Consider the following 23,303-nt stretch of genomic DNA (forward strand, 5'->3'; position numbering starts at 1 on the left):
GGAAAACTGTCCTTACTCAGTGATGGCATGGTCATCTACACAGAAAACTCTTGGAAATATATTAAAAAGCTACTAAAATTAGTCTCAAAACCAGAGGATATACGGCTGGTTTCAAGACTTAAAGTTACAGTATGCAAAATAGTGAAGTATTCCAAAGAGAGATAAAAAAACCTATATATTTATATAATGTATAACACATATAATATATAAAGATTATATATATCTTTTTTTAATTTTGCTTTTTAGTGCCACACCCATGACATATAGAAGTACCCAGGCTAGGGACTGATTTGGAGCTACAGCTGCTACCCTAGCCACAGACACACCGGATCCAAGCCAAGTCTGTGACCTACACCACAGTTCATGGCAACACCGGATCCCTAACCCACTGAGCGAGGCCAGGGATCCAACCCACCTCCTCACGGATCCTAACTGGGTTCTTTAACTGCTGACCCATGAAGGGAACTCTAAAGACAAACATATATTAGTAGAACAAAATAGAGTCCAGGACTCTGCACATATGATTTCAACAAAGATGTTATGGCAATTTAATGGGGAAAGGCAACATTTTCAACTAGTGGTATTGGAACAACTGGATATAAATATACCAAAAATAAAAAAATCCTTAACCTATGCCTTACACCAAACATAAAAAGTAACTCTAAATGGATTACAGACCTAAATGTTAGACTAAGATTCTAAAACTTCTAGACGGAAACACACAAGACAGTCTTAGTGACCTTGGGTTTAGGCAGTTTTTTAAATTGGTTTCTTTTTTTTTTGGCTGAGCTTGGGTCACACAGAAGCTTCTGGGCCAGGGAATGAATTCGTGCCAGAGCAATGACAATGCCAGATCCTTAACCTTCTGAGCCACCATGGAACTCCAAGATTTTTTAAGTAGGATGCAAAAAGCTTGAACAAAAAGGAAAAATTTGTAAATTGGACTTCATCAAAATGAAAACACTTTTGATCTTCAAATGACACTATTAAGGACATGAAAAAGCAAGCCACAGACAGGGAGGAAATATTTGCAAAACTTTTACTTCGTAAAGGATTTTGATCTCATAAAGGATTTGATCCTTCTTACACTTTAAGAGAATTAATCTGTTTTTTAAATAATAGGCAAAAATGTTGCACAGCTACTTTACCAAAAACCAACCAAATAAAAAAAACACAAATGTATAGACTGCCAACAGGCACATGAAAAGCTGCTCAAAATCATAAGTAATTGATTAGGGCAACATAAGTTAAAACCGTAATGAAATACTACTGTTCAGCCAAAAGAATGATTAAAATTTTAGAAACTGATGATACCAAATATTGAGGTGAATGTGGAGCAACTAGAACTATCACACAGCTAGTGGGAGTGTAAAATGTTTCAGCCACTTTGACAGTGGCTTATGAACTTAAACGTGTCCTTATCATATGACCAAGTAATCCTACCACTAGGTATTTACTTCAGAGAAATAAAGACATGTCCATACAATAACCTGCACTTCAGGAGTTCCCGTCACGGTGCAGCGGAAACGAATCCAACTAGGAACCATGAGGTTGTGGGTTCGACCCCTGGCCTCGCTCAGTGGGTCCAGGATCTGGCACTGCCGTGAGTTGTGGTGTAGGCTGCGGACGTGGCTCAGATCCTGTGTTGCTGTGGCTGTGGTGTAGGCCGGCAACTGTAGCTCCAATTCGACCCTTGGCCTGGGAATCTCCATGTGCTGCAGGTGCAGCCCTAAACAGCAAAAAAATAAATAAATAAGAATAACCTGCACTTCAATGTTTACACAGCTTTATTTATAACAGCCAAAAAACTGGAATGACTCCAAAATGTCCAACTGGTTAACAGATAAACTGTAGTTTAGGAGTGCCCATCATGGTTGGGCGGTAAAGATCCTGACTAGTGTCCACAAGGATGTTCAGTCCCTGGCCTCTCTCCGTGGGTTAAGGATCCAGCGTTGCCATGAGCTGTGGTGTGTAGACGTGGTTCGGATCTGGCATTACTGTGGCTGTGACGTAGAGTGGCAGCTGCAGCTCTGATTCGACCCCTGGTCTGGGAACTTCCATATGCTGCAGGTTCAGCTCTAAAAAAGACAACTAGGAGTGCCCGTCGTGGCGCAGTGGTTAACAAATCCGACTAGGAACCATGAGGTTGCGGGTTCGGTCCCTGCCCTTGCTCAGTGGGTGAACGATCTGGCGTTGCCGTGAGCTGTGGTGTAGGTTGCAGACGCGGCTCGGATCCCGCGTTGCTGTGGCTCTGGTGTAGTCTGGCAGCTACAGCTCTGATTCGACCCCTAGCCTGGGAACCTCCATATGCCGAGGGAGCGGCCCAAGAAATAGCAAAAAAAAAGACAAATAAATAAATAAATAAATAAATAAAATAAATAAAAAAGACAACTAAAACTGTGGTCTGGCCATACAGAAATAAAAAGCAACAAACTATTGGTATACCTAGTACGCGACAACACGGATGACTTTCGAAAGCATTATATTTAGTGAAGTTAGACACAAAAGGTTACATACTGCATAATTCCATTTATATGATTCTAGAAAGGGTAAAACATGAAATTTTAGAAATCCTAGAAAGTGAGAGAGAGCAGACCATAACTGCTAAGAGTGAGGGATTACAGAGAGTAAACTGACTACAAAAGCACATGGGAGAACTTTCTGGAGTGATGAGAATAATCTACATTATGACTGTGGTAACATAGTTCCACAGCTGTATACATTTGTAAAAATACATCACAGTGTATACTTAGGAGTTCCCATTGTGGCTCAGCAATAATGAACCTGTCTAGTATCCATGAAGGTGCAGGTTCCATCCCTGGACCCATTCATTGGGTTAAGCATCTGATGTTGCCGTAAGCTGCCATGTGAGCTGGCAGCTACAGTTCCAATTCAACCCCTAGCCTGGGAACTTCCATATCCGTGGGTGTGGCCCTATAAAGAAAAAAAATAAATAAAGTGTATACTTAAACTGGTGAATGTCTTCCTTAAAACATTCGTCAAACTCATGAAGTTGGAGTTCCCACTGTGGCACAACAGGTTAGGGATCCAGCATTGTCTCTGCAGCAGCTCAGATTCAATCCCTGGCCTGGGAGCTTCCATTTGCCACAGGTGCGGCATAAAGAAAAAAAAAAAAAAAACGCAAGGTATGTAAATTATATCTCAAAAGAGCCCATTTAAGAAAAGATGCTTCGGAGTTCCCATTGTGGCTGGCGCAGTGGTTAATGAATCCGACTAGGAACCATGAGGTTGTGGGTTCGATCCCTGGCCTTGATCAGTGGGTTAAAGATCTGGCGTTGCCGTGAGCTGTGGTGTAGGTCGCAGATGTGGCTCAGATCACGCTTTGCTGTGGCTGTGGTGTAGGCCGGCAGCAACAGCTCTGATTAGACCCCTAGCCTGGGAACCTCCATATGCCATGTGTGTGGCCCTGGAAAAGGCCAAAAAAAAAAAAAAAAAAGATGCTTCAAAAAGATTAAGATAAAAGCTATGAGTAGGAGACAATACTAATAATTATCATTTACCACATTATTATTGAACATATAATATATGCCAGGTGCTTAACTAGTACGATATATTTTAATCTCAAAGCCACTAAGTGAATTGGACATTATTAATTTTATTTGCTTTAATAGACAACAAGAGTGAATAGCTATTACGTAGCAGAGACAAGATGAGTGAATCTAGGCCTCTTTAACACAAAGTTGTACTCTCAGAAAAGAGTTCCACTTTACTGGAGTTCAAAAAGCACCTAACTGAGAATAACATGAGACAGAGCTCTTCAGGCAGGTAGAGTTTAACAATGTTCGTCTACAGGGAACAGAACATTAGTAGATATAAAGGAAGATTTTTATTCTATGCTTTAAATACTTCTGAATTGTTTAAAAATACTTTTAAACAAGCATGGTATACCTTCTAATTACGTATTTAAAAGATGTTTTATACATATATATACCCCAAGTATCAAATTCATAATGGGGAGTTCCCATTGTGGCGCAGAAGAAATGAACCTGACTAGGAAACCATGAGGTTTCCAGTTTGATCCCCGGCCTCACTCAGTGGGTTAAGGATCCCTGGCGTTGCCATAGGCTGTGGTGTAGGTCACAGATGTGGCTCGGATCTGGTGTTGCTATGGCTGTGGTGTAGGTTGGCAGCTATAGCTCTGACTGAACCCCTAGCCTGGGAACCTCCATATGCCATGGGTGCAGCCCTAAAAAGACCAAAAAAAAAAAAAAAACCCCACAATGGGTCCCTTTCTCTTGACTGCCATAATTTTTAAATTCTGAAATATTTATGAGTTCCTGCTGTGGTGCAGCGAGTTAATAAGAATCCAACTGTGGTAGCCTGGATCGCTGAGGAGGTGCAGGTTTAATCGCCAGCCTGATGCAGTGGGTTAAGGATCCAGTGTTGCTGCAGCTGTGGCACAGGTCACAGCTGTGGCTCAGATTCAGTCCCTGGCCTGGGAACTTCCATATGCCACAGATGTGGCCAAAAAAAAAAAAAAAAAAAAGAGTTGTGTAATATTTAGTAAAACACCCTCCTATATACTGCCTGATGTTTAAGAAGTGCTGACATCTAGAAACCAACCCTTGAAAATGGCTTATATTAATCCAAAATATATATGTAGATACCACATAAATATGGGTCAAATGATTAGTAATCACACATTAGCATATTTAAATTTTTAAAAGATCACAAGGACAAGACCTACAGAAAAAGTTTCTTCATATACATAAGCTAGCATCTGAAGCTCTTATGTTGAACTCTTTACTAGGAGATACTGGGATAATCACTTGTATCTAAAGTCGGCTCACAATTCAAATTGCCTAAGGAATCCTGATGGGACAAGATATACCAGAAGATTAAATTAATTAGTAGTCAAAGCTAATTAGCAGTAATGAGATTAAATAAGTAAATAAGATTAAACGCAGGTGGGGTATTAGGCAAAAATGTCTGAAGACAACAAGTTTGGTTTTAAGACTCCCCAAGGGTCTTCTTGCCTTCAGTCCTGCTCCTTTCATGTTACAATCGATAGAGAATTTTCATAACTTCAGCAATTTGGATATGAACAAAAGATAGTTTAAAAAATGCAGCAACATGAAACACTCGGGAAAGAAACAGGTTCTGAAATCCACTACAGAAAAATTTCAAGGCAGGGCTTGAACTAAAATATTTGGATAATATGACAGAAATAAAAACTACATGAGCAATGTTATGAATCATGAAAAGAAATCATAGAATATAGTAATGACTTAGATTTGGGGCTTATAAAATGGCTTGCTAATTTGTTTTCCCATAACCTAACTTACAAAGGTAAGGAAAAACAGAGACAGCATTATAAACAAAGTGGGTACTAAATAAGAAAGAGTTCCCGTTGTGGCTCAGCAGAAACAAATCTAACCAGCATCCTTGAGGCCGCAGGTTTGATCCCTGGCCTTGCTCAGGGTTAAGGATCCGGTGTTGCCATGTGCTGTGGTGTAGGTCACAGACCCCGCTGGGATCTGACTTGCTGTGGCTGTGGCGTAGGCCAGTGGCTCTAGCTCCGATTCGACCCCTAGCCTGGGAACCTCCGTATGCCACGGGTGCAGCCCTGAAAACAAACAAACAAACAAAAAACTAAGAAAAATCAAGGAAGAGGATATAAAATAGACATAGAAATTGAAAGACACTATAGTGGCAGAAATGAATGAATAAAGAAGATGTGATAAACATACACAACGGACTGTTACTCCGCCACACAAAAGAACACAATGCTGCCATTTGCAGCAACACAGGTGGACCTAGACAATACCATGTTTAAATAAGTCAGAGAAAGACAAACACTCTATGTTATCACTTACATGTGGAAGCTAAAAAAAAAAAGAAACAAATGTGTAAAACAAAAGAGAAATAGCCTAACATAGAGAGAGAACAAACTAGTGGTTACCAGTGAGGAAAGAGAAGGGGAAAGGGGGAAGGAAGGCAGGGGTGAGGGATTAAGAAACACAAACCACTGTGTGCAAAGTAAATGAGCAACAAAGACATACTGCACAGCCAAGGAAAACATAGCCATTATTTTGTAACAACTTTAAATGGAGTATAATCTATAAAAATACTCAATCACTATGTTGGACACCTCAAACGAATAAAATACGTAAGTCAATTATACTTTAATAAGTAAATTGATTAATTAAAATAAACATTATTTTATATTAAAAAAGACACCACAGTGGCCAAAAAAAAATTTTTTTTTCCTTGGGAAACTTACATAGAAATATCACTTTTACTAGAGAAAGATTATGAAGGGAGGGTTTTTTAAGACAGGAAAAGACGAGCTGTATTTTGTTATAATTAATTTAAAACTTGGGAAAGATATCTAGTTAGAAATATTCTGAGGACAATGCCACTGGGAATGTGACTGAGGAAATTTTAAAAAGTATAATGGAGGAGTTCCTGTCGGGGCCCAGGGGAAACAAGTCCGACTTAGGGGCCATGAGGTTATGCGTCTGATCCCTGCCCTCACTTAGTGGGTTAAGGATCTCGCGTTGCCATGAGCTGTGGTGTGGGTCACGGACAAAGCTCGGATCCTGCATTGCTGTGGCTGTGGTGTAGGCCAGCAGCTGTAGCTCCAATTCGACCCCCAGCCTGGGAATCTCCATATACCTCGGCGTGGCCCTAAAAAGAAAGAGAAAAAAAAAAGCATAATGGAGCAGGCTGCGTATCATCTATATCATGAATGTAACTGAAGCTCTCAGAATGAATTTCAGCAAGACATGGAGTGTAACGCAGAGCCAGGAAGAATCTCTACTGTAACTACAGATAAGGGAGAAAGTACCTTCTAAAAGAGAAACTGAAAACGTAAACCAAGCCAGATCTATACATGCACTTGCTTTCAAACTGCTCCCACCAGATGATCCACAGAGCCTTCAACCTCAACACAACCCACAAGGGGCCACCTTCCTTGCTCTCACCCGTTTCCCCGCTTGTATGGGTGACACCGCCATCCCCCCCCCCCACCCCCGACACCTGACAGAAACTTGAGCGTCTCCTATCTTTTCCTTCTCTCTTCCTACCCACAATCAAGTCGGGTGAATTACTGCTGTTAATTAAAGTTCTTAAAAATAGCCTCCTCTTTTACTTTCCTCTTTTCTATTCCCTGGTCCTTGCATGCAGATCTTCGACAAATTTCACCTGGACTGTTACAATAGTTTCAGAACAGGTTTCCCTGACTTCGATTTTTCTATATATTACCTTATCCAAATACAGACGAGTCTGCTTAATGATTTTCTAATGCATACACTCTGGGGATGTTGATGTGATAAAACCTAAACTGAGCAGAACACAGAAGCCTTCACAAGATCTTTCTGACATTCCCTCCTCATGTTCTGGGTCCCATCCAAGCTGAACTACTTCAATTTCCCCAGCTTGCTCTCTGACAGGCTATTCTCAGCCTGTGAAGCCTTGTCCCCCTTCCCTGTGGCTACCTCCTAACCATCCTTCAAATCTCAATTACTTGATTTTGCTTATTTCCTCTACTCTTTCCCTCCTTGACTAGAATCAACTTACAAGTAAGAGTTGTGTTGTTTGATCACCCATCACTTAGAGCAGTTGAATGACTGCATATTCATTAATTCCATAAGCATGTCCTGCCATAAATGTGCCAGCCCAGTGCTAGTTATTGGGTGATTAAGTGAATAAAAACAAAATTTGCCCAAACAACTAGAAACGATTAAAAAAAAAAGTTACCTCTTAGCTTCAGTTTCTTAGTTTAGTAGAGAGCAAAATAATTTATGAAAGAAGAAAACTTATTAAAGCCAGAGTCAGTTAAGAGGTAAGACTGTAATAAAATGTGAGTACTTGGAAATGGAGGGGCAACTGTAGTTTCTACAGTAACTAAGAACAATATATACTGTCCAATCATTTGCTCCATCTCAACTTCTTTTCTGCAGTAACTCAAAATCTGTTAAATAAATAGATGGATAGCTAAGGACAAGATTAACTGTTCATCAGAAGAAGACCATATATAAAGTGACCATATCTCAGAATGAAAACATGTTTAAGAACTCTTGCAACATTCATTGAAAACTCTGGTTAAACGCCCCCACTAAAACAAAGGAAAAAAGGAGTTGCCACTTCTGCTTAGCAGGTTAAGAACCTGACTGGTATCCATGAGGAAGCAGGTTCAATCCTGGCCTTGCTCAGTGGGTTAAGGATCTGGCATTGCCATGAGCTGTGGTGTAGGTCGCAGACATGGCTCAGATCCCGTGTTGTTGTGGCTGTGGTGCAGGCTGGCGGCTGCAGCTCCAATTAGACCCCTAGCCTGGGAACTTCCATATGCTGCATGGGTGGCCCCCCAAAAAGGAAAAAAAGAAGTATTATTTCATTTTACCTACAATATTTGTAGATTTAAAAATACAATTTGGGGAGTTCCCGTCGTGGCGCAGTGGTTAACGAATCCGACTAGGAACCATGAGGTTGCGGGTTCGGTCCCTGCCCTTGCTCAGTGGGTTAACGATCCAGCATTGCCGTGAGCTGTGGTGTAGGTTGCAGACGCAGCTCGGATCCCACATTGCTGTGGCTCTGGCGTAGGCCAGTGGCTACAGCTCCGATTGGACCCTAGCCTGGGAACCTCCATGTGCCGTGGGAGCCGCCCAAAGAAATGGCAAAAAGACAAAAAAAAAAAAAATTTGGTAGGTAATCATAACGGGTGTTAATTCCTTCATGCAGAGTACAAACACAGAAGTCTGTTAATGGGAGGAAAGTTACATATTTCTCTAGTGTCTCGTAGGAGTTGAAGAAGTAAAACAGAACTTACTGTCCATGAGGGTACCAACGGTGCTTAGTAGTAAAGAACATTTTGCTAAGTTGTTCTATCATGGGTCCTTGCTCTAAATGTTCACCTTTTTCTTCTAATCTGGTTTTCAGCACTAGATCATGTGTTTCTTCAATATTATGTACAGGATCTGGACGAGGGATAGGCTACAAAATAATCAGCAATGAACAACATCAAAATGTAGGAAGGTTAATGAGCACCTGATTCAGTTTACAACAAAATAATTACCACACTCAGGAATTCTTTACAGTAACTCAAGGTAGGTAAGTCAGTCATTAGAACACAGTTTCAATTAGTAGCATTATTCATTAAAGAATTATAAATATTTTCCTTCTCATATTAAGTTTTGGCTTCCTTTCCAATAATAAAGTTCTTATTTATTTAAAGTTATCTTGGAGTTCCTGTCGTGGTGCAGTGGTTAACGAATCTGACTAGGAACCATGAGGTTGCGGGTGCGATCCTTGCCCTTGCTCAGTGGGATAAGGATCCAGCGTTGCCATGAACTGTGGTGTAGGTTGCAGATGTGGCTCGGATCCCGAGTTGCTGTGGCTTTGACCTAGGCTGGTGGCTACAGCTCCGATTCGACCCCTAGCCTGGGAACCTCCATATGCTGCAGAAGCTGCCCAAGAAAATGGCAGAAAGACAAAAAAAAAAAAAACAAAAAAAAAAAAAAAAGTTATCTTCCCCCAATAATAAAGTACTTATTACTTTAGTTTCTATTTCTCAAAACTATAAATTGTGCCCCCCTCCTTTTGGTCTTTTCAGGGCCACACCCATGGCATATGGAGGTCCCCAGGCTAGGGTCTAATCGGAGCTGTAGCTGCTGGCCTACACCACAGCCACAGCAACTTCAGATCTATGCTGCATCTGCAACCTACACCACAGTATGCAACAACACAGGATCCTTAACCCACTGAGTGAGGCCAGGGATCGAATCTGGGTCCTCATGGATACTAGCCAGATTCATTTCTGCTGAGCCATGATGGAACTCCATGTGCTATTTTTTAACTTAAAAAGTTTTCAGTCTCTACCTTGCATATCATTAAAGCGAGAAACAATGAAAAACTTTTAATTGAAAATGCATTTCTTATATCCAAAACATGCAGGAAATTTTTCAAAGTTTTCATTTTAGACAACTGAAATGCCATCAAACGATGCTTTATGGTAATGTATTTTTTTCCCCTGAAGACATTAATTACTAAAAATCTCATCTCTTCCCACCACATGAGTGATATATAATATATGCTGTATCCATCATCAACAGTGGCTGACTAAAGCCCTTCAAAATCAGTGTCCTGCAAAATCAGATTCCCGATAATTTATGTATGAAGTGATAACATGTAACACAAGACTAACATTGCCTTGCTTCACAAATACCATTTATAGGTATTACAACACATGAAAATCTGATTTACAATCAGAAAAGAAGTAATTCAAACACAGATGTATTCTTTATATTCATACACTATCCATGACAACTACTACATTCTACCACTGTATTGTTATAGCATATATTCATATTCATTTAGCTTATGTACATGAAAAAACAAAACCTTTTTAAAAGGCAATATAGTAAGTGCAAGACTAGCAAGTCCCTCCCTCCTTCTCTCTTTCTCCCTCCCTTTTCCCCCTCCCTCTTTTTTTTAAAAGCAGCACTCATGGCACGTGGAAGTTCCCATGCCAGGGATCAAACCTGTGCCACAGTTGAGGCCTGTGCCACAGCTGCAGCAAGGCCAGATATTTAACCTGCTGTGCCACTAGGGAACTTCTTAGTTTCTTCTCTTTATGTCACTATACTTGTTGCTAAAGATTAAATGTTTTATCAGCTATAGTGGAATAAATAAATCAATAAAGCCTAAATGTTTCAAATATTATCAAGTACCAATGTTTGTCTCTCTTCCTATTCCCAAGCAGGCTCAATTCTATTCTATCATAAATACTTTCTGCTTTGTATGATTAAAAATATTTTCTTTTCCAGGCACACAGATAAAGGACATTTAGACAGAAATCTAAACCAAAAGCCTCTGCAGACTTGGAACTGATTTTTAGGTTGTATTTGATCTCCTTGATCAAACTTCAAAGAAATGATACAAAAATATTTCAGTAAAAAGGAAAAAATAAAATAAAACTGAATGTCAACTCTAAAAAACATTCAGAACTGTCATCCTGAATTTCCCTTTTAAGGATTTTCAAATATTTGGGAGTTTCCGTTGCGGTGCAGTGGTTAACAAATCCAACTGGGAACCATGAGGTTGCAGGTTCTATCCCTGCCCTTGCTCAGTGGGTTAAGGATCTGGTGTTGCCGCGAGCTGTGGTGTGGGTTGTAGATGCGGCTCAGATCCCGCGCTGCTGTGGCTCTGGCGAAGGCTGGTGGCTACAGCTCCTACTCGACCCCTAGCCTGGGAACCTCCATATGCCACGGGTGTGACCCAAGAAAAGGCAAAAAGACCAAAAAAAAAAAAAAAAGAATTTTCAAATATTTGAAATTTCCACTTTTGAAATATTCCACTCAATTAACCACTAAAAAGAATCGCCTAGTACTTAATTTTTATTTTTCCTAATCATTATTTTTTGCCCCGGCTTAACATCTTCATTTACCTAAAGTAGAAATCCTAAATTCTAGAAAAACATTTTTATTTTTAATAAAACATAGTAAGTCTGGCCGAAACAGAAAGAAAGAACTTTTTAGCTGGCCATGGAAAATAATCAACATCTTTTGGATTCAAATGTGAATTACTACAAAACCAAAGATACAAATCATCTTAACATTCTCAAAGCCAGGGTCAGTCGGTATTTCTGCACACAACCAGGAGCTCGGTGTGCAATGTATGGTTTTTAGGATCTAGAGAGTCATAGGACCCACTAGAGTTGCACCTACTTCCTTGAAGAAAAAAAAGCAAATCTAAACTTTAAGTCATGTTTGAATAAAGTTATTTAATGTTATGTACTATCTTACGAAATTTGTAAATGTGGATTTAAAAAGAACATACTTTAGGAGTTCCCCTCATGGAGCAGTGGAAACAAATTCAACTAGGGACCATGAGGTTGCAGGTTTGATCCCTGGCCTCGCTCAGTGGGTTAGGGATCCGGCATTGCCATGAGCTGTGGTGTGGGTCACAGACATAGCTCAGATCTGGTGTTGCTGTGGCTGTGGTGTAGGCCAGCGGCTATAGCTCTGATTGGACCCCTAGCCTGGGACCTCAATATGCCTAAAAAGACCAAAGACCAAAAAAAAAAAAAGAATTTAACAGTGACATGTTTTCAAGACTGTTTCTTACTGTGAATAAAGCTCAATTTATAATTTATTACCTGAGAAACAAAAAAATTCCATGGTTCTCCATGTGACTGTCTCTAGGCCCTAAAACAGAAAACCCTCAGGCACGAAGACAGAAGACCAAACTGACTTATTTAATTAACAAATATTCCCAGCACAGAGGGATCCGGCATTGCTATAGCTGTGGCACAGATCACAGCTCTGGCTCAGATTCAATCCCTGGCCTGGGAACTTCCATATGCTGCAGGTGCAGCTGAAATAAATAAATAAATAAATAATTTATTGTGTACCTACCAACTACAGGGTGTAATTGCAGGTGCTAAGGATATCGCAGAAAACAAAACAGACAAGGCCCGGTCCTCACAGAGCTTACATTTTAATGGAGGGCCATGGACAGAAAAGCAAGAAACTATCCAGTATGCCAGAAACGATACACACCTTTGAGAAAAATAAAGCAAAGAAGGATTAGAAGGAATCCAGGAGCAGGGGTACTACTTTAAATGCAGTGGCCAAGGAAGGCCATAACAAATAAGAATAACAAATAAGAAAAGATCTAAAAATAAGCTCTGAGGATTTCCGGGGAACAAGCATTCCAGGCAGAGGAAGCAGCAACTGCAAAGGCTGAGACAGGAGCTTCCCAAGTATGTGCTTAAAGATTGGGGGGAGGCGACTGTGGAAGCACTGGGGTAATTCCATGTGAGCTGACTAGAGAGAGAGGAACACTGAGGATGTGGGAGAGGACTCAACTGCTGTAACAAAGGCAGTACAGCCAGAAAGGGGGTCAGGGAGATGGGCACACATACAAGGCAGTGGCTGTGATGATGCCCATGGAATCTATGACAGGCAAGAAGAGAAAGGAGGATGTATGAGACACATGAGGCTGTGAAAGAGTGGCCCATACCTACTGACGCAGGTCTTCACGAGAGGATGAGTCATTCTTAGAGCTAGGAAATGACGGGGAGTTGGTAGTAAGCTAGCGGAATTCTTAAAAATTTTTTGGGAGGAAGGAGAAGTTGTTATTTGTGATTAAAATATCTCTAGGGTTATAACCATGGGGGCTGAGGTAGGGAGGAAAGATCAAGAAGAGGCCAGGAGAAGAGGCAGATCATCTACATGGACACTGAAACAACAAAAAAAAACAGGAGAGAAACAGTGTTGGAAAGAGAATTTATCTAAAATATTTAAAGAAAGGATTGGGGAGGAGGTAAGAAGTGAAAAACTTGGGATGACAGAAAACAGCAAAAAAATAAAAAAAAAGATTACACAGATAGTATGGTTTAATGACGCAAACTACCAAGCTAGAGAGTGTTGAGGAGGAGGAAAGATGATGCGGATATGACACGGAGGAGCCACAGGGACACCTCTGGGTTCAGTTAAAATAAAAAAAGGGGGGGTTAGGAGAGAAAACTGCAACTCCTTAAGAGCACTAGGGAAGCAATGGCACCAGGGCACATCCAGGTTTCTGTTAGAGTCAGAAGATGAAGGCAACATTCTAGAAGTTAACATTACGGGATATTTTTAATGATGGTAGCAAGTTCTAAAAGAACAGTGGAAAAGTTCTGAGAGTTGGGAAGGATAGGAAAAGCGCCAGATTTGGGGATGCAAAGAGCCATGTGGGATGAGAGTCTATATACTGAGAAATGACCTCATAGTCTTGGGCTTCTTAGCCTAACAGATAAAACAGGGATAAAGCACATAATCAGAAATACCACACAAAACAACAATTGAAGAAGGCACACTATGGTATGAGCTGGAGGTTTACAGGCAAACAAACAAAAAAGGTACTGGATTATTGCCTTGATGTCTAGCTAGAACACAAAGCAGGATGACTAAATGGTGTGGTTAAAAAGGAAATACAGGAGCTCCCTAGTTCAGCAGGTTAAAGATCTGGTATTGTGACTGCTGTGGCTTGGGTTTGATTTCTGGCCTGGGTACTTGCACATGCCATGAGCACAGCTAAAACAAACAAACAAAAACAAAAAAACAAAAAAACGGGGAAAACAAAATAGCAAAATTAAAAAAAAAAAAAAAAAAGGAGTTCCTGTGGGTGGCCCAGCAGTAATGAACCTGACTAATATCCATAAGGAGACAGGTTCAACCCCTGGCCTTGTTCACTGGGTCAAGGATCCAGTGTTGCCATGAGCTTTGGTGTAGGTAGAAGATGCAGCTCAGATCTGGTGTTGCTGTGGCTGTGGTGTAGGCTGGCAGCTAAAGCTCCAATTCAACCTCTAACCTGGGAACTTCCATAGGCCATGAGTGTGTCCCTAAAAGGACAAAAAAAAAAAAAAAGGCACAAATTAACAAATTATTCAGTCAAATCAACAAACCAAACATTATCAAACATAGAAAAAGGCTTCAAGAAATAATAGGAAGAAATTCAAATATGAAATGATAAAAAAAACTTGCATCAGGGTTTGTCTGTTTTTTGTTTTTTAGGGCCACACCTGAGGCATAGGAAGTTCTTGGGCTAGGGGGTCAACTTAGAGCTGCAGCTGCTGGCCTACACCACAGCCACAGCAACACCAGATCTGAGCCACATTTGCAACCTATGCTGCAGCTCACAGCAATGCTAGATCCTTAACCCACTGAGTGAGGCCAGGGACTGAACTTGCATCTTCATGGATACTAGTCAGATTCTTAACCTACTGAATCACAATGAGAACTCTTTGGGTCAAGTTAAATAAATTGCATTAAAAACAAAAACAGGAGTACCCGTCGTGGCGCAGTGGTTAATGAATCCGACTAGGAACCATGAGGTTGAGGGTTCGATCCCTGCCCTTGCTCAGTGGGTTAACGATCCAGCGTTGCCGTGAGCTGTGGTGTAGGTTGCAGACGCGGCTCGGATCCTGCGTTGCTGTGGCTCTGGCGTAGGCCGGGGGCTACAGCTCCGATTGGACCCCTAGCCTGGGAATCTCCATATGCCTTGGGAGTGGCCCAAGAAATAGCAAAAAGACAAAAAAAAAAAAGGACACCACACCAAAAACCTATAAAAATGAAAAGGCAGAAAACTGTAACTCAGATAAGGGAGAAAGAAAAAACCTCAGAAAAACAGCTAAGTGATCTGGAAAAAAGACTTTAGACTGATGATGCTGAAGATGATGCAAGACAATGGAAATAAGCTGGAGGCAAAGATTGATAATTTACAGGAAACACTGAGCAAAGAAATACAAGATTTAAAACTTAAGCAAGCAGAGATGCAAAATACATAACAAATAAAAAATTCATTAGAAGCAACCAAGAGCAGAATACAGGAGACAGGAGAACAAATAAGTGAGGTGGAGGACAAACTAGTAGAAATCACTGATGTGGTACAGAAAAGAGAAAAAGATTGAAATGAAGAGCGTCTCAGAGAATGCTGGGACAACGTTACACACACCAACATCCGTATTATAGGGGTGCCAGAAGGAAAAGAGAGAGAGAAAGGGACAGAAAAAATATCTGAAGAGATAATAGCCAAAAACTTCCCTAACATGGGAAAGGAACCATTCACTCAAATCCAGGAAGCACAACATACACCATATAAAATAAACCCAAGGAGGAACACCCCGAGACACATACTAATCAAACTGACCAAAATTAAAGACAAGGAGAAAATACTGAAAGCAGCCAGGGAAAAGAAACAAATAACATACAAGGGAACCCCAGTGAGGTTATGGGCAGATTTTTCAGCAGAAACTCTGGAGGCCAGAAGGGAATAGCACCATGTACTTAAAGGGATGAAAGGAAAAAACATCCAACCAAGATTACTTTACCCAGCAAAGCTCTCATTCAGATTTGAAAGAGAACTCAAAAGCTTCACAAGCTTTTTTTTGTTTGTTTTATAGATACACAAAAGCTAAGATAATTTGGCAATGCTAAATCAGCTTTACAATAAATACTAAAGGAAATTCTCCAGGCAGAAAAGGCCACAACTAGAAACAAAAATACCACAAATGATAAGGCTCTCCAGTAAAGGCATATCTACAGTAAAGATAGGAAATCATCCATACACAATTATGCTACCAAAATCAGAAATCATGAGAAGAGGAAGGTACAAATGTGGGACAATGGAGATGCACTTGCAATTAAGAGACCAACAACTTAAAACAATCTCATATATATATAGACTCTTATATCAAAAGTTTAGGGCAACTGCAAACCAAAAACCTACAACTGATACACAAACAAATAAGAAAAATCAACTCAAATACAACACTAAAGATAGTCATCAAACCACAAGAGGAGAGCACAAGAGAAAAAGGGAAGAAAAAAGAGCAACAAAATCAAATCAAGCAGTTAATAAAATGGCAATCAGAACACACAAAAAAAATTAAAACAAATTCTCCAACATTAAAAGGATTATCAGAACCAAGATAATTAAAAGCTGTAAATCAAGTATAGCAAAAAAAATTTTTTAAATGAAAATTATGAAGGAGTCCTCTAAATCCAAATGTTTCATAATTTATTAGATTGCAATATAGAGTAATACAGGACAATGTGTTTTTAAAAATTTATGAGGTATGTTTGATCCCTAGTCAGAAATCTACCAAACTGTAGACCAGAAAACTGATACCATAATTGTGTGTGGGTGTTCGTTTTGGCATGCAGTAGTTCCTGGGCCAGAGATCAAACCCACACCACAGCAGTGATAATGCTGGATCCTTAACCACTAGGCCACCAGGAACTCTCCATAATTCTGTTTAAATGGTTCACTCTGTAAATCAAAAAAAGCCTTTAGAGAAACAAGATGAAAATAAATAAAAGAGAAAAATCCAAACAGTAAAATAAAAAAAGCCAAAAGAAGATCTAAACCTAATAATGTCAAACAATTCCCCTCGCTTTGAGTAAAGAAGTGTGAATATTTCTAAAAACAAATTAAAAATTTGAAGAGATTACCCCATACATACTTTTGTGTGTTCGTATGGAATGTCCACAGAAGGGTGATAGCATACTATTGTCTTGCCATCAGATGTCAAAGCAAGCTCTACTTTGCTAAAAAAAAAAAAAAGAATGTTTTAGAAAGTTATAGAAGGCAGAATAATTATTAGAGCTAAAATTTGTTCATCATAAATCCCTGAAGAATAAATGCCATGTCACTGGACTAGTAAACTTGTGCCCATATCACAGGGGACAACTCAGACCATCCCACAAAATACGTCAGCTTAACTACCACAACAAACCTTTAAGGCATTACCCATTACTTTACCTAAATTATTCTTCAAATTATTTGTTTTCCAAATCTTTGGACGAGATCTCCCTGTTCAGTCATCATTACTAATAGAAATTTCCTTATCTAAAAGCTATCTTCAAAAAGCCGTAAGGGGAGTTCCCGTCGTGGCACAGTGGTTAACGAATCCGACTAGGAACCATGAGGTGGCGGGTTCGGTCCCTGCCCTTGCTCAGTGGGTTAACGATCCGGCGTTGCCGTGAGCTGTGGTGTAGGTTGCAGACGCGGCTCGGATCCCGCGTTGCTGTGGCTCTGGCATAGGCCGGTGGCTACAGATCCGATTCAACCCCTAGCCTGGGAACCTCCATATGCCGCGGGAGCGGCCCAAGAAATAGCAACAACAACAAAGACAAAAGTCAAAAAAAAAAAAAGCCGTAAGGCAATTACTTGAATTATTAAAGCTGAAGATCAGCAAAATACATAATCTTCCAGGTAAAGGATCACTTGTATTTCCAACCACAAAGACTACAGCTGGAGTTCTCATTGTAGCTCAGCAGGTTAAGAACTTGACTAGTATCCATGAGAACTCAGGTTCAATCTCGGGCCTTCCTCACTGGGTTAAGGATTCAGTGATGCCATGAACTGCAGCATAGGTCACAGACGTGGCTCAGATCTGGCGTGGCTGTGGCTGTGGCATAAACTGGCAGCTGCAGCTTCAATTCGACCCTGAGCATGAGAATTTCTATATGCCTCGGGGTACGGCCCTAAAAAGCAAAACAAAAAAGACTGCAGCTGAGCACTTTTTCTAGATCAGCATTTCTTCAAGCATCTTTTAACACATATTAAGACTCAAATCTTTTCAGGTTCAAAAAGTGCTCCCTATTCCCTAATCTAATTTCATCACTATCTTAATACTTATTAAACATACAATTCAAACTGGTGCCAAGAAGGAAGAAAAAAAATTTCTTTTTTTGGTCTTTTGAGGGCTACATCTGCAGCGCATGGAGGTTACCAGACTAGGGGTCAAATCAGAGCTGTAGCCATGGCCTACGCCACAACCGCAGCAACTCAAGATCCGAGTCTCGTGTGCAAACTACACCACAGCTCAGGGCAACATCGGATCCTCAGCCCACTGAGCAAGGCCAGGGATCAAACCTGCATCTTCAATGGATACTGGTCGGGCTCCTTAACCACTGAACCATGATGGGAACTCCCCCAAAAATATTTTTGTTTAAATTTGCTAGGAGTTCCCTTGTGGCTCAGAGGGTTAAGAATCCAACATTGTCACTGCTGTGGCTCTGGTTACAGCTGTAGTGCAGGTTCAATCCCTGGCCCAGGGAACCTCCACGTGCTTCATGCATGACCGAAAAAAAAAAAAGAAAAACTGCAATAAAAACAACTGAAGAAAATATGTTGTAGTTTCTGCACATAAGACTCTGCTATAAAGATAAAAGACATTTCATTCATGTTATTTCTGGTTGTAAGCATACTGACTAGAATTGAGTAAGTACCAAATAAATTGTGGCTGGATTAAATATTTATAATTTAGGATTATTCAATGTCAACATAAGATAAGGTAAATAGCTGCTTAAGCTAACAGATATGAACTCTAAGAGAAAGCCATAAAAACTAATTAACTTCTCCAAAAAAGCTAAAGAATGACTCAAGAAGAAAAGAGCATCTCTAACAGCACATCTGTCTTATAAGAAATGAAGTATTGGCGTTCCCGTCGTGGCGCAGTGGTTAATGAATCCGACCAGGAACCATGAGGTTGCGGGTTCAATCCCTGGCCTCAATCAGTGGGTTAAGGATCCCGTGTTGCCGTGAGCTGTGGTGTGGGTTGCAGACACGGCTCGGATCTGGCATTGCTGTGGCTCTGGCATAGGCCGGGGGCTATAGCTCTGATTAGACCCCTAGCCTGGGAACCTCTATATGACGTGGGTGAGGCCCTAGAAAAGGCCGAAAGACAAAAAAAAAAAAAAAGAAGTATTCACTGAAACAGTGATAATGATTTTTTTTTTTGGTTTTTTAGAGCCACATCTGCAGCACATGGAAGTTCCCAGGCTAGGGGTTAAATCAGTGCTACAGCTGCTGGCCTATGCTACAGCCACACCAGATCCAAGCCGTATCTATGACCTTCACCACAGCTCATAGGAACACCAGATCCTTAACCCCCCGAGTGAGGACAGGGATCCAACCCCCATTCTCATGGATACTAGTCAGGTTCATTTCCACTGAGCCACAACGGGAGCGCTGAAAATTATTTCTATTTTAAAAGGATTTGTAAGCCCAGAGACTGGATAAATAAGATCACTGAAATAATTGTTAAAAACAAAGTTAGAGAAAGGATAATCAGAAAATAAAGCAGAAAATATCAAAACAAGAATTAAAATTAGGAGTTCCCGTCGTGGTGCAGCAGAAACGAATCCGACTAGGAACCATGAGGTTGAGGGTTCAATCCCTGGCCTTGCTCAGTGGGTTAAGGATCCAGTGTTGCTGTGAGCTGTGGTGTAGGTCGCAGACATGGCTCAGATCTGGCGTTGCTGTGTCTGTGGTGTAGACCGGCAGCAACAGCTCTGATTGCCTGGGAACCTCCATATGCCTCGGGTGCATCTCTAATAGGACAAAAGATAAAAGACAAAAAAAAAGAAAGTTAAATCATTTCAGACAGAGCTAACAGCTTTTTTTTTCCAACTAGATTTTAATACTTACCAATTATAGTTATCTGGAAGAGAAGAATATGTAGATTTATGACAAACATAATATGAAGCACTGTCTGCAAAAAAACCCAAACAGTAAAATGGATTTAGTTAGTTTGAGCAGCACAGCTCTTCACACAAATGTAAAGCTAGTTTCACTCATTCAACCAATGCTGACTGTATTCACCATGAAAGGGCACTGTACTTGGGGCTAGGGATCCAACAAGAAAGATCCGGTCCCTACTCTCAAAAGGGTACAAGTCTAGTGAAGCACAGACAAGTAAACAATCCCAACATAAAGATAAGCCCTGCTAGGAATGGTAAGTCCTGGGAGTGAGAGGGCACACGGATTAAAAACAGGAGTGTGGAGATGATACTTAAGGTGCTATGAAGGAACGGAGTAAGCTGGAGTTATTGGGGGATAAGTACAACGTTCCTTGTGGAGGGACTAAAAAGTGCCAAAGACTAGAGGGAAGAAAGGGCACGAAGGTTTTGAGTATTCTAAAAACTTTAGGGATTCCTGCTGTGGCACAGTTGGTTAAGGATCCGGAATTGCTGCATGTGCAGCATGAGTCATAGCTGCTGCTCAAATTTCATCCCTGGCTTAAGAACGTCCATATGTCACAGATAGGGCCAGAAAGAAAAAAAAAAAACCATTTTACTATGATTGGAGGGCATGATTCATAAAGGGGTAATTTTTAAGTGATAAAATACAAAATAAACTGTTCAAAGTTAACTTTCTTAATCAAAATGCTGACAATTCAAAGTATATCCCCCCCCCCCCCCCGCCTTTTTTTTCTTTTTGCCTTTTCTAGGGCTGCTCCCAAGGCATATGGAAGTTCCCAGGCTTGGGGTCAAATCGGAGCTGTAGCTGCCGGCCTACACCAGAGCCACAGCAACTCGAGATCCAAGCCGAGTCTGTGACCTACACCACAGCTCACGGCAACGCCGGATCCTTAGCCCACTAACCAAGGCCAGGAATCAAACCCGCAACCTCATGGTTCCTAGTCGGATTAGTTAACCACTGAGCCACGACGGGAACTCCTCCCCTTTTCAATACCTGCAAATTTAAGAGCCATAATTACTTCAAGGTTTGTAAAAAGTTCTTCTTGTTCAGAGAAATGGTATTCTTTTAAACACAAAGAAAAAAAGTTAAACGTAGCTCAGTATGGTTAATTTTTTTTTTTTTTTTTTTTAATATTTTGGCTAGGAGTTCCCATTGTGACACAGTGGAAACGAATGCAACTAGAATCCATGAGGATGCGGGTTCCATCCCTGGTTGCTCTCAGTGAACACATGTTTAACTGCATTTTGATATGATCTATAAAAGCTGGTAGTCCCACTTCATTTTCTTTTTCAGCTGCGTTGGAGTATATGGGGTTCGTGGGCTAGGGATCAGATCTGAGCTGCAGTTGTGACCTACTATGCCGAAGCTGCGGAAATGCTGGATCCTTTAACTCAACGTGCCAGGCAGGGATTGAACCTGTGTCCTGGTGCTGGAGAGACACCACCGACCCCATTGCACCACAGTGGGAAACCCCAACTTCATTTTCAAATGTTCAATATTTTAAATCACTGCAGGGAAGGTGGTACAGCATAGAGTAAACTGGGAAGACACAGGTTTTGATCATAGCTCTAATTTGCTCTGGTTGAGTTTCTGAGGGCCAGAGAACTCAACTTCCTTCAACTTCAGAAAAAGAATAATGCCACATGACAGGTATGTTATTCAAAGTTGTAAAGAAGAAATGATTTAATATGCTTAAAAGTTGTAAAATTCCCATGCTGACTGTATATTTTGGAAGGTTTTAAATGTTCCTTCTGGAATACAGGGAGGCTTTTTTATTTGTGCTCATCGAAGCATTCAATCACAGTTTTGTTTCACTTTTAATCTTAATGTCCTCCCTTTTTGTATAAAATAGCAATAATAATAGCAATAATACTACTTTACCTTCAATAGTACTAATAGAAATAGTGTAGAATAAGAGGCTTAAGGATGAAAGAAGTGAAAACGCAATAATTTTCTAGAGTAACCCCAATTAATTCTTTGCCAATTAGATATTCTGACAACTCCAATCCACTGAGATCCATTCAACAAACTTTTCTTTTTTCTTTTAGGGTTGTACCTGTGGCATACGGAAGTTCCCAGGCTAGGGGTCAAATCAGAGCTGCAACTGCCAGCCTACGACACAGCCAGAGCAATGCCAGATCCGAGTAGCATCTGCAACCCATGCCACAGCTCTCAACAACACTGGATCCTTCCTTAACCCACTGAGCCAGGCCAGGGATCAAATCTGCATCCTCATGGATGTTAGTCATGTTTTTGGTTTTTTTTTTTTTTTGGTCTTTTTGCCATTTCTTGGGCGGCTTCCGCGGCATATGGAGATTCCCAGGCTAGGGGTCTAATCAGAGCTGTAGCCGCCGGCCTACACCACAGCCACAGAAACGTGGGATCCGAGCCGTGTCTGCAACCTACACCACAGCTCATAGCAACACTGGATCCTTAACCCACTGAGCAAGGGCAGGGACCGAACCCACAACCTCATGGTTCCTAGTCGGATTCGTTAACCACTATGCCACGATGGGAACCCCTTATATTACTTTTTACCCTAGCCTTCAAACAACTCTTTTCCTTTTAACTCAATAAACAAACGTTCAATTACAAATGGTAGTAAACAGGAAACACGGAGGACGAGAATAAGGTCAGGCAGAGATGTATAAAAAAAGTTGGCTGACTAGTAAACATGAAAATGCAAAACGACTGAAGCCTTCTAACCATGTCTGCTTTAGAATGGGAGAAAGCAATTTACAGAGAGAAAAAAGGAAAGTAAAAACAAGATTGATTGGGAAATAAGATTTCAATAGCCTGTTCATTTATATAGGTCAATGTTTTGACTATCAAACACATATTCATAGGTTTTGAAAAAATATTACACTACATTTCTTTAGAAAAGGACAAATTACACTCTAAAAAATTACACTCTAAAAAATTACATAGAAAAAAATCAAAAAGGTTACATCAAAATATTAACAATGATCATTTTTGTAAGATGGAATCAGTAAATGTGCCCCTTATTTGCTACCTTTAAGAACTACTAAAGTATTATGTGAAATATAATAAATACCAGTGATTCAAATCAGAAAAAGTTCCTCTTATTCAATTCCTCACTTGACCTCAGATAAATCCCACTTGTGGTCTACACAGATAAATTTATTGATCCACATCTTTTATTCTGCATTTACACATACATACATGGTAAATCATCTTTTAAACACATAAATGAGATCCTGCAAAAGATATTACTCTATCACATACTTTCCCCCCTCTATATAGAAATCTTTCCACGTTATACTCCTATACAGTAGCAGGCACGTACA

The 23,303-nt window shown here is 40.5% G+C and overlaps 1 protein-coding gene across 2 annotated transcripts in view; it reads right to left on the reverse strand.

The window, feature by feature from the left end:
• Window positions 1–23,303, reverse strand: part of MRPL42 (mitochondrial ribosomal protein L42) — a 30,123-nt gene that overhangs the window by 4,772 nt on the left and 2,048 nt on the right. For both annotated transcript variants that reach the window (XM_047788295.1, XM_047788294.1), the window contains exons 3-5: window positions 19,942–20,005; window positions 16,970–17,054; window positions 8,792–8,955 (exon numbers count right to left, since the gene is read on the reverse strand). In XM_047788295.1, coding sequence (XP_047644251.1) covers window positions 8,792–8,955; window positions 16,970–17,054; window positions 19,942–20,005 — 313 coding nt within the window. The remainder of the gene's footprint in view (window positions 1–8,791; window positions 8,956–16,969; window positions 17,055–19,941; window positions 20,006–23,303) is intronic.

The sequence above is a fragment of the Phacochoerus africanus genome, chromosome 7, assembly GCF_016906955.1.
Source record: "Phacochoerus africanus isolate WHEZ1 chromosome 7, ROS_Pafr_v1, whole genome shotgun sequence".
Classification (NCBI taxonomy): domain Eukaryota; kingdom Metazoa; phylum Chordata; class Mammalia; order Artiodactyla; family Suidae; genus Phacochoerus; species Phacochoerus africanus.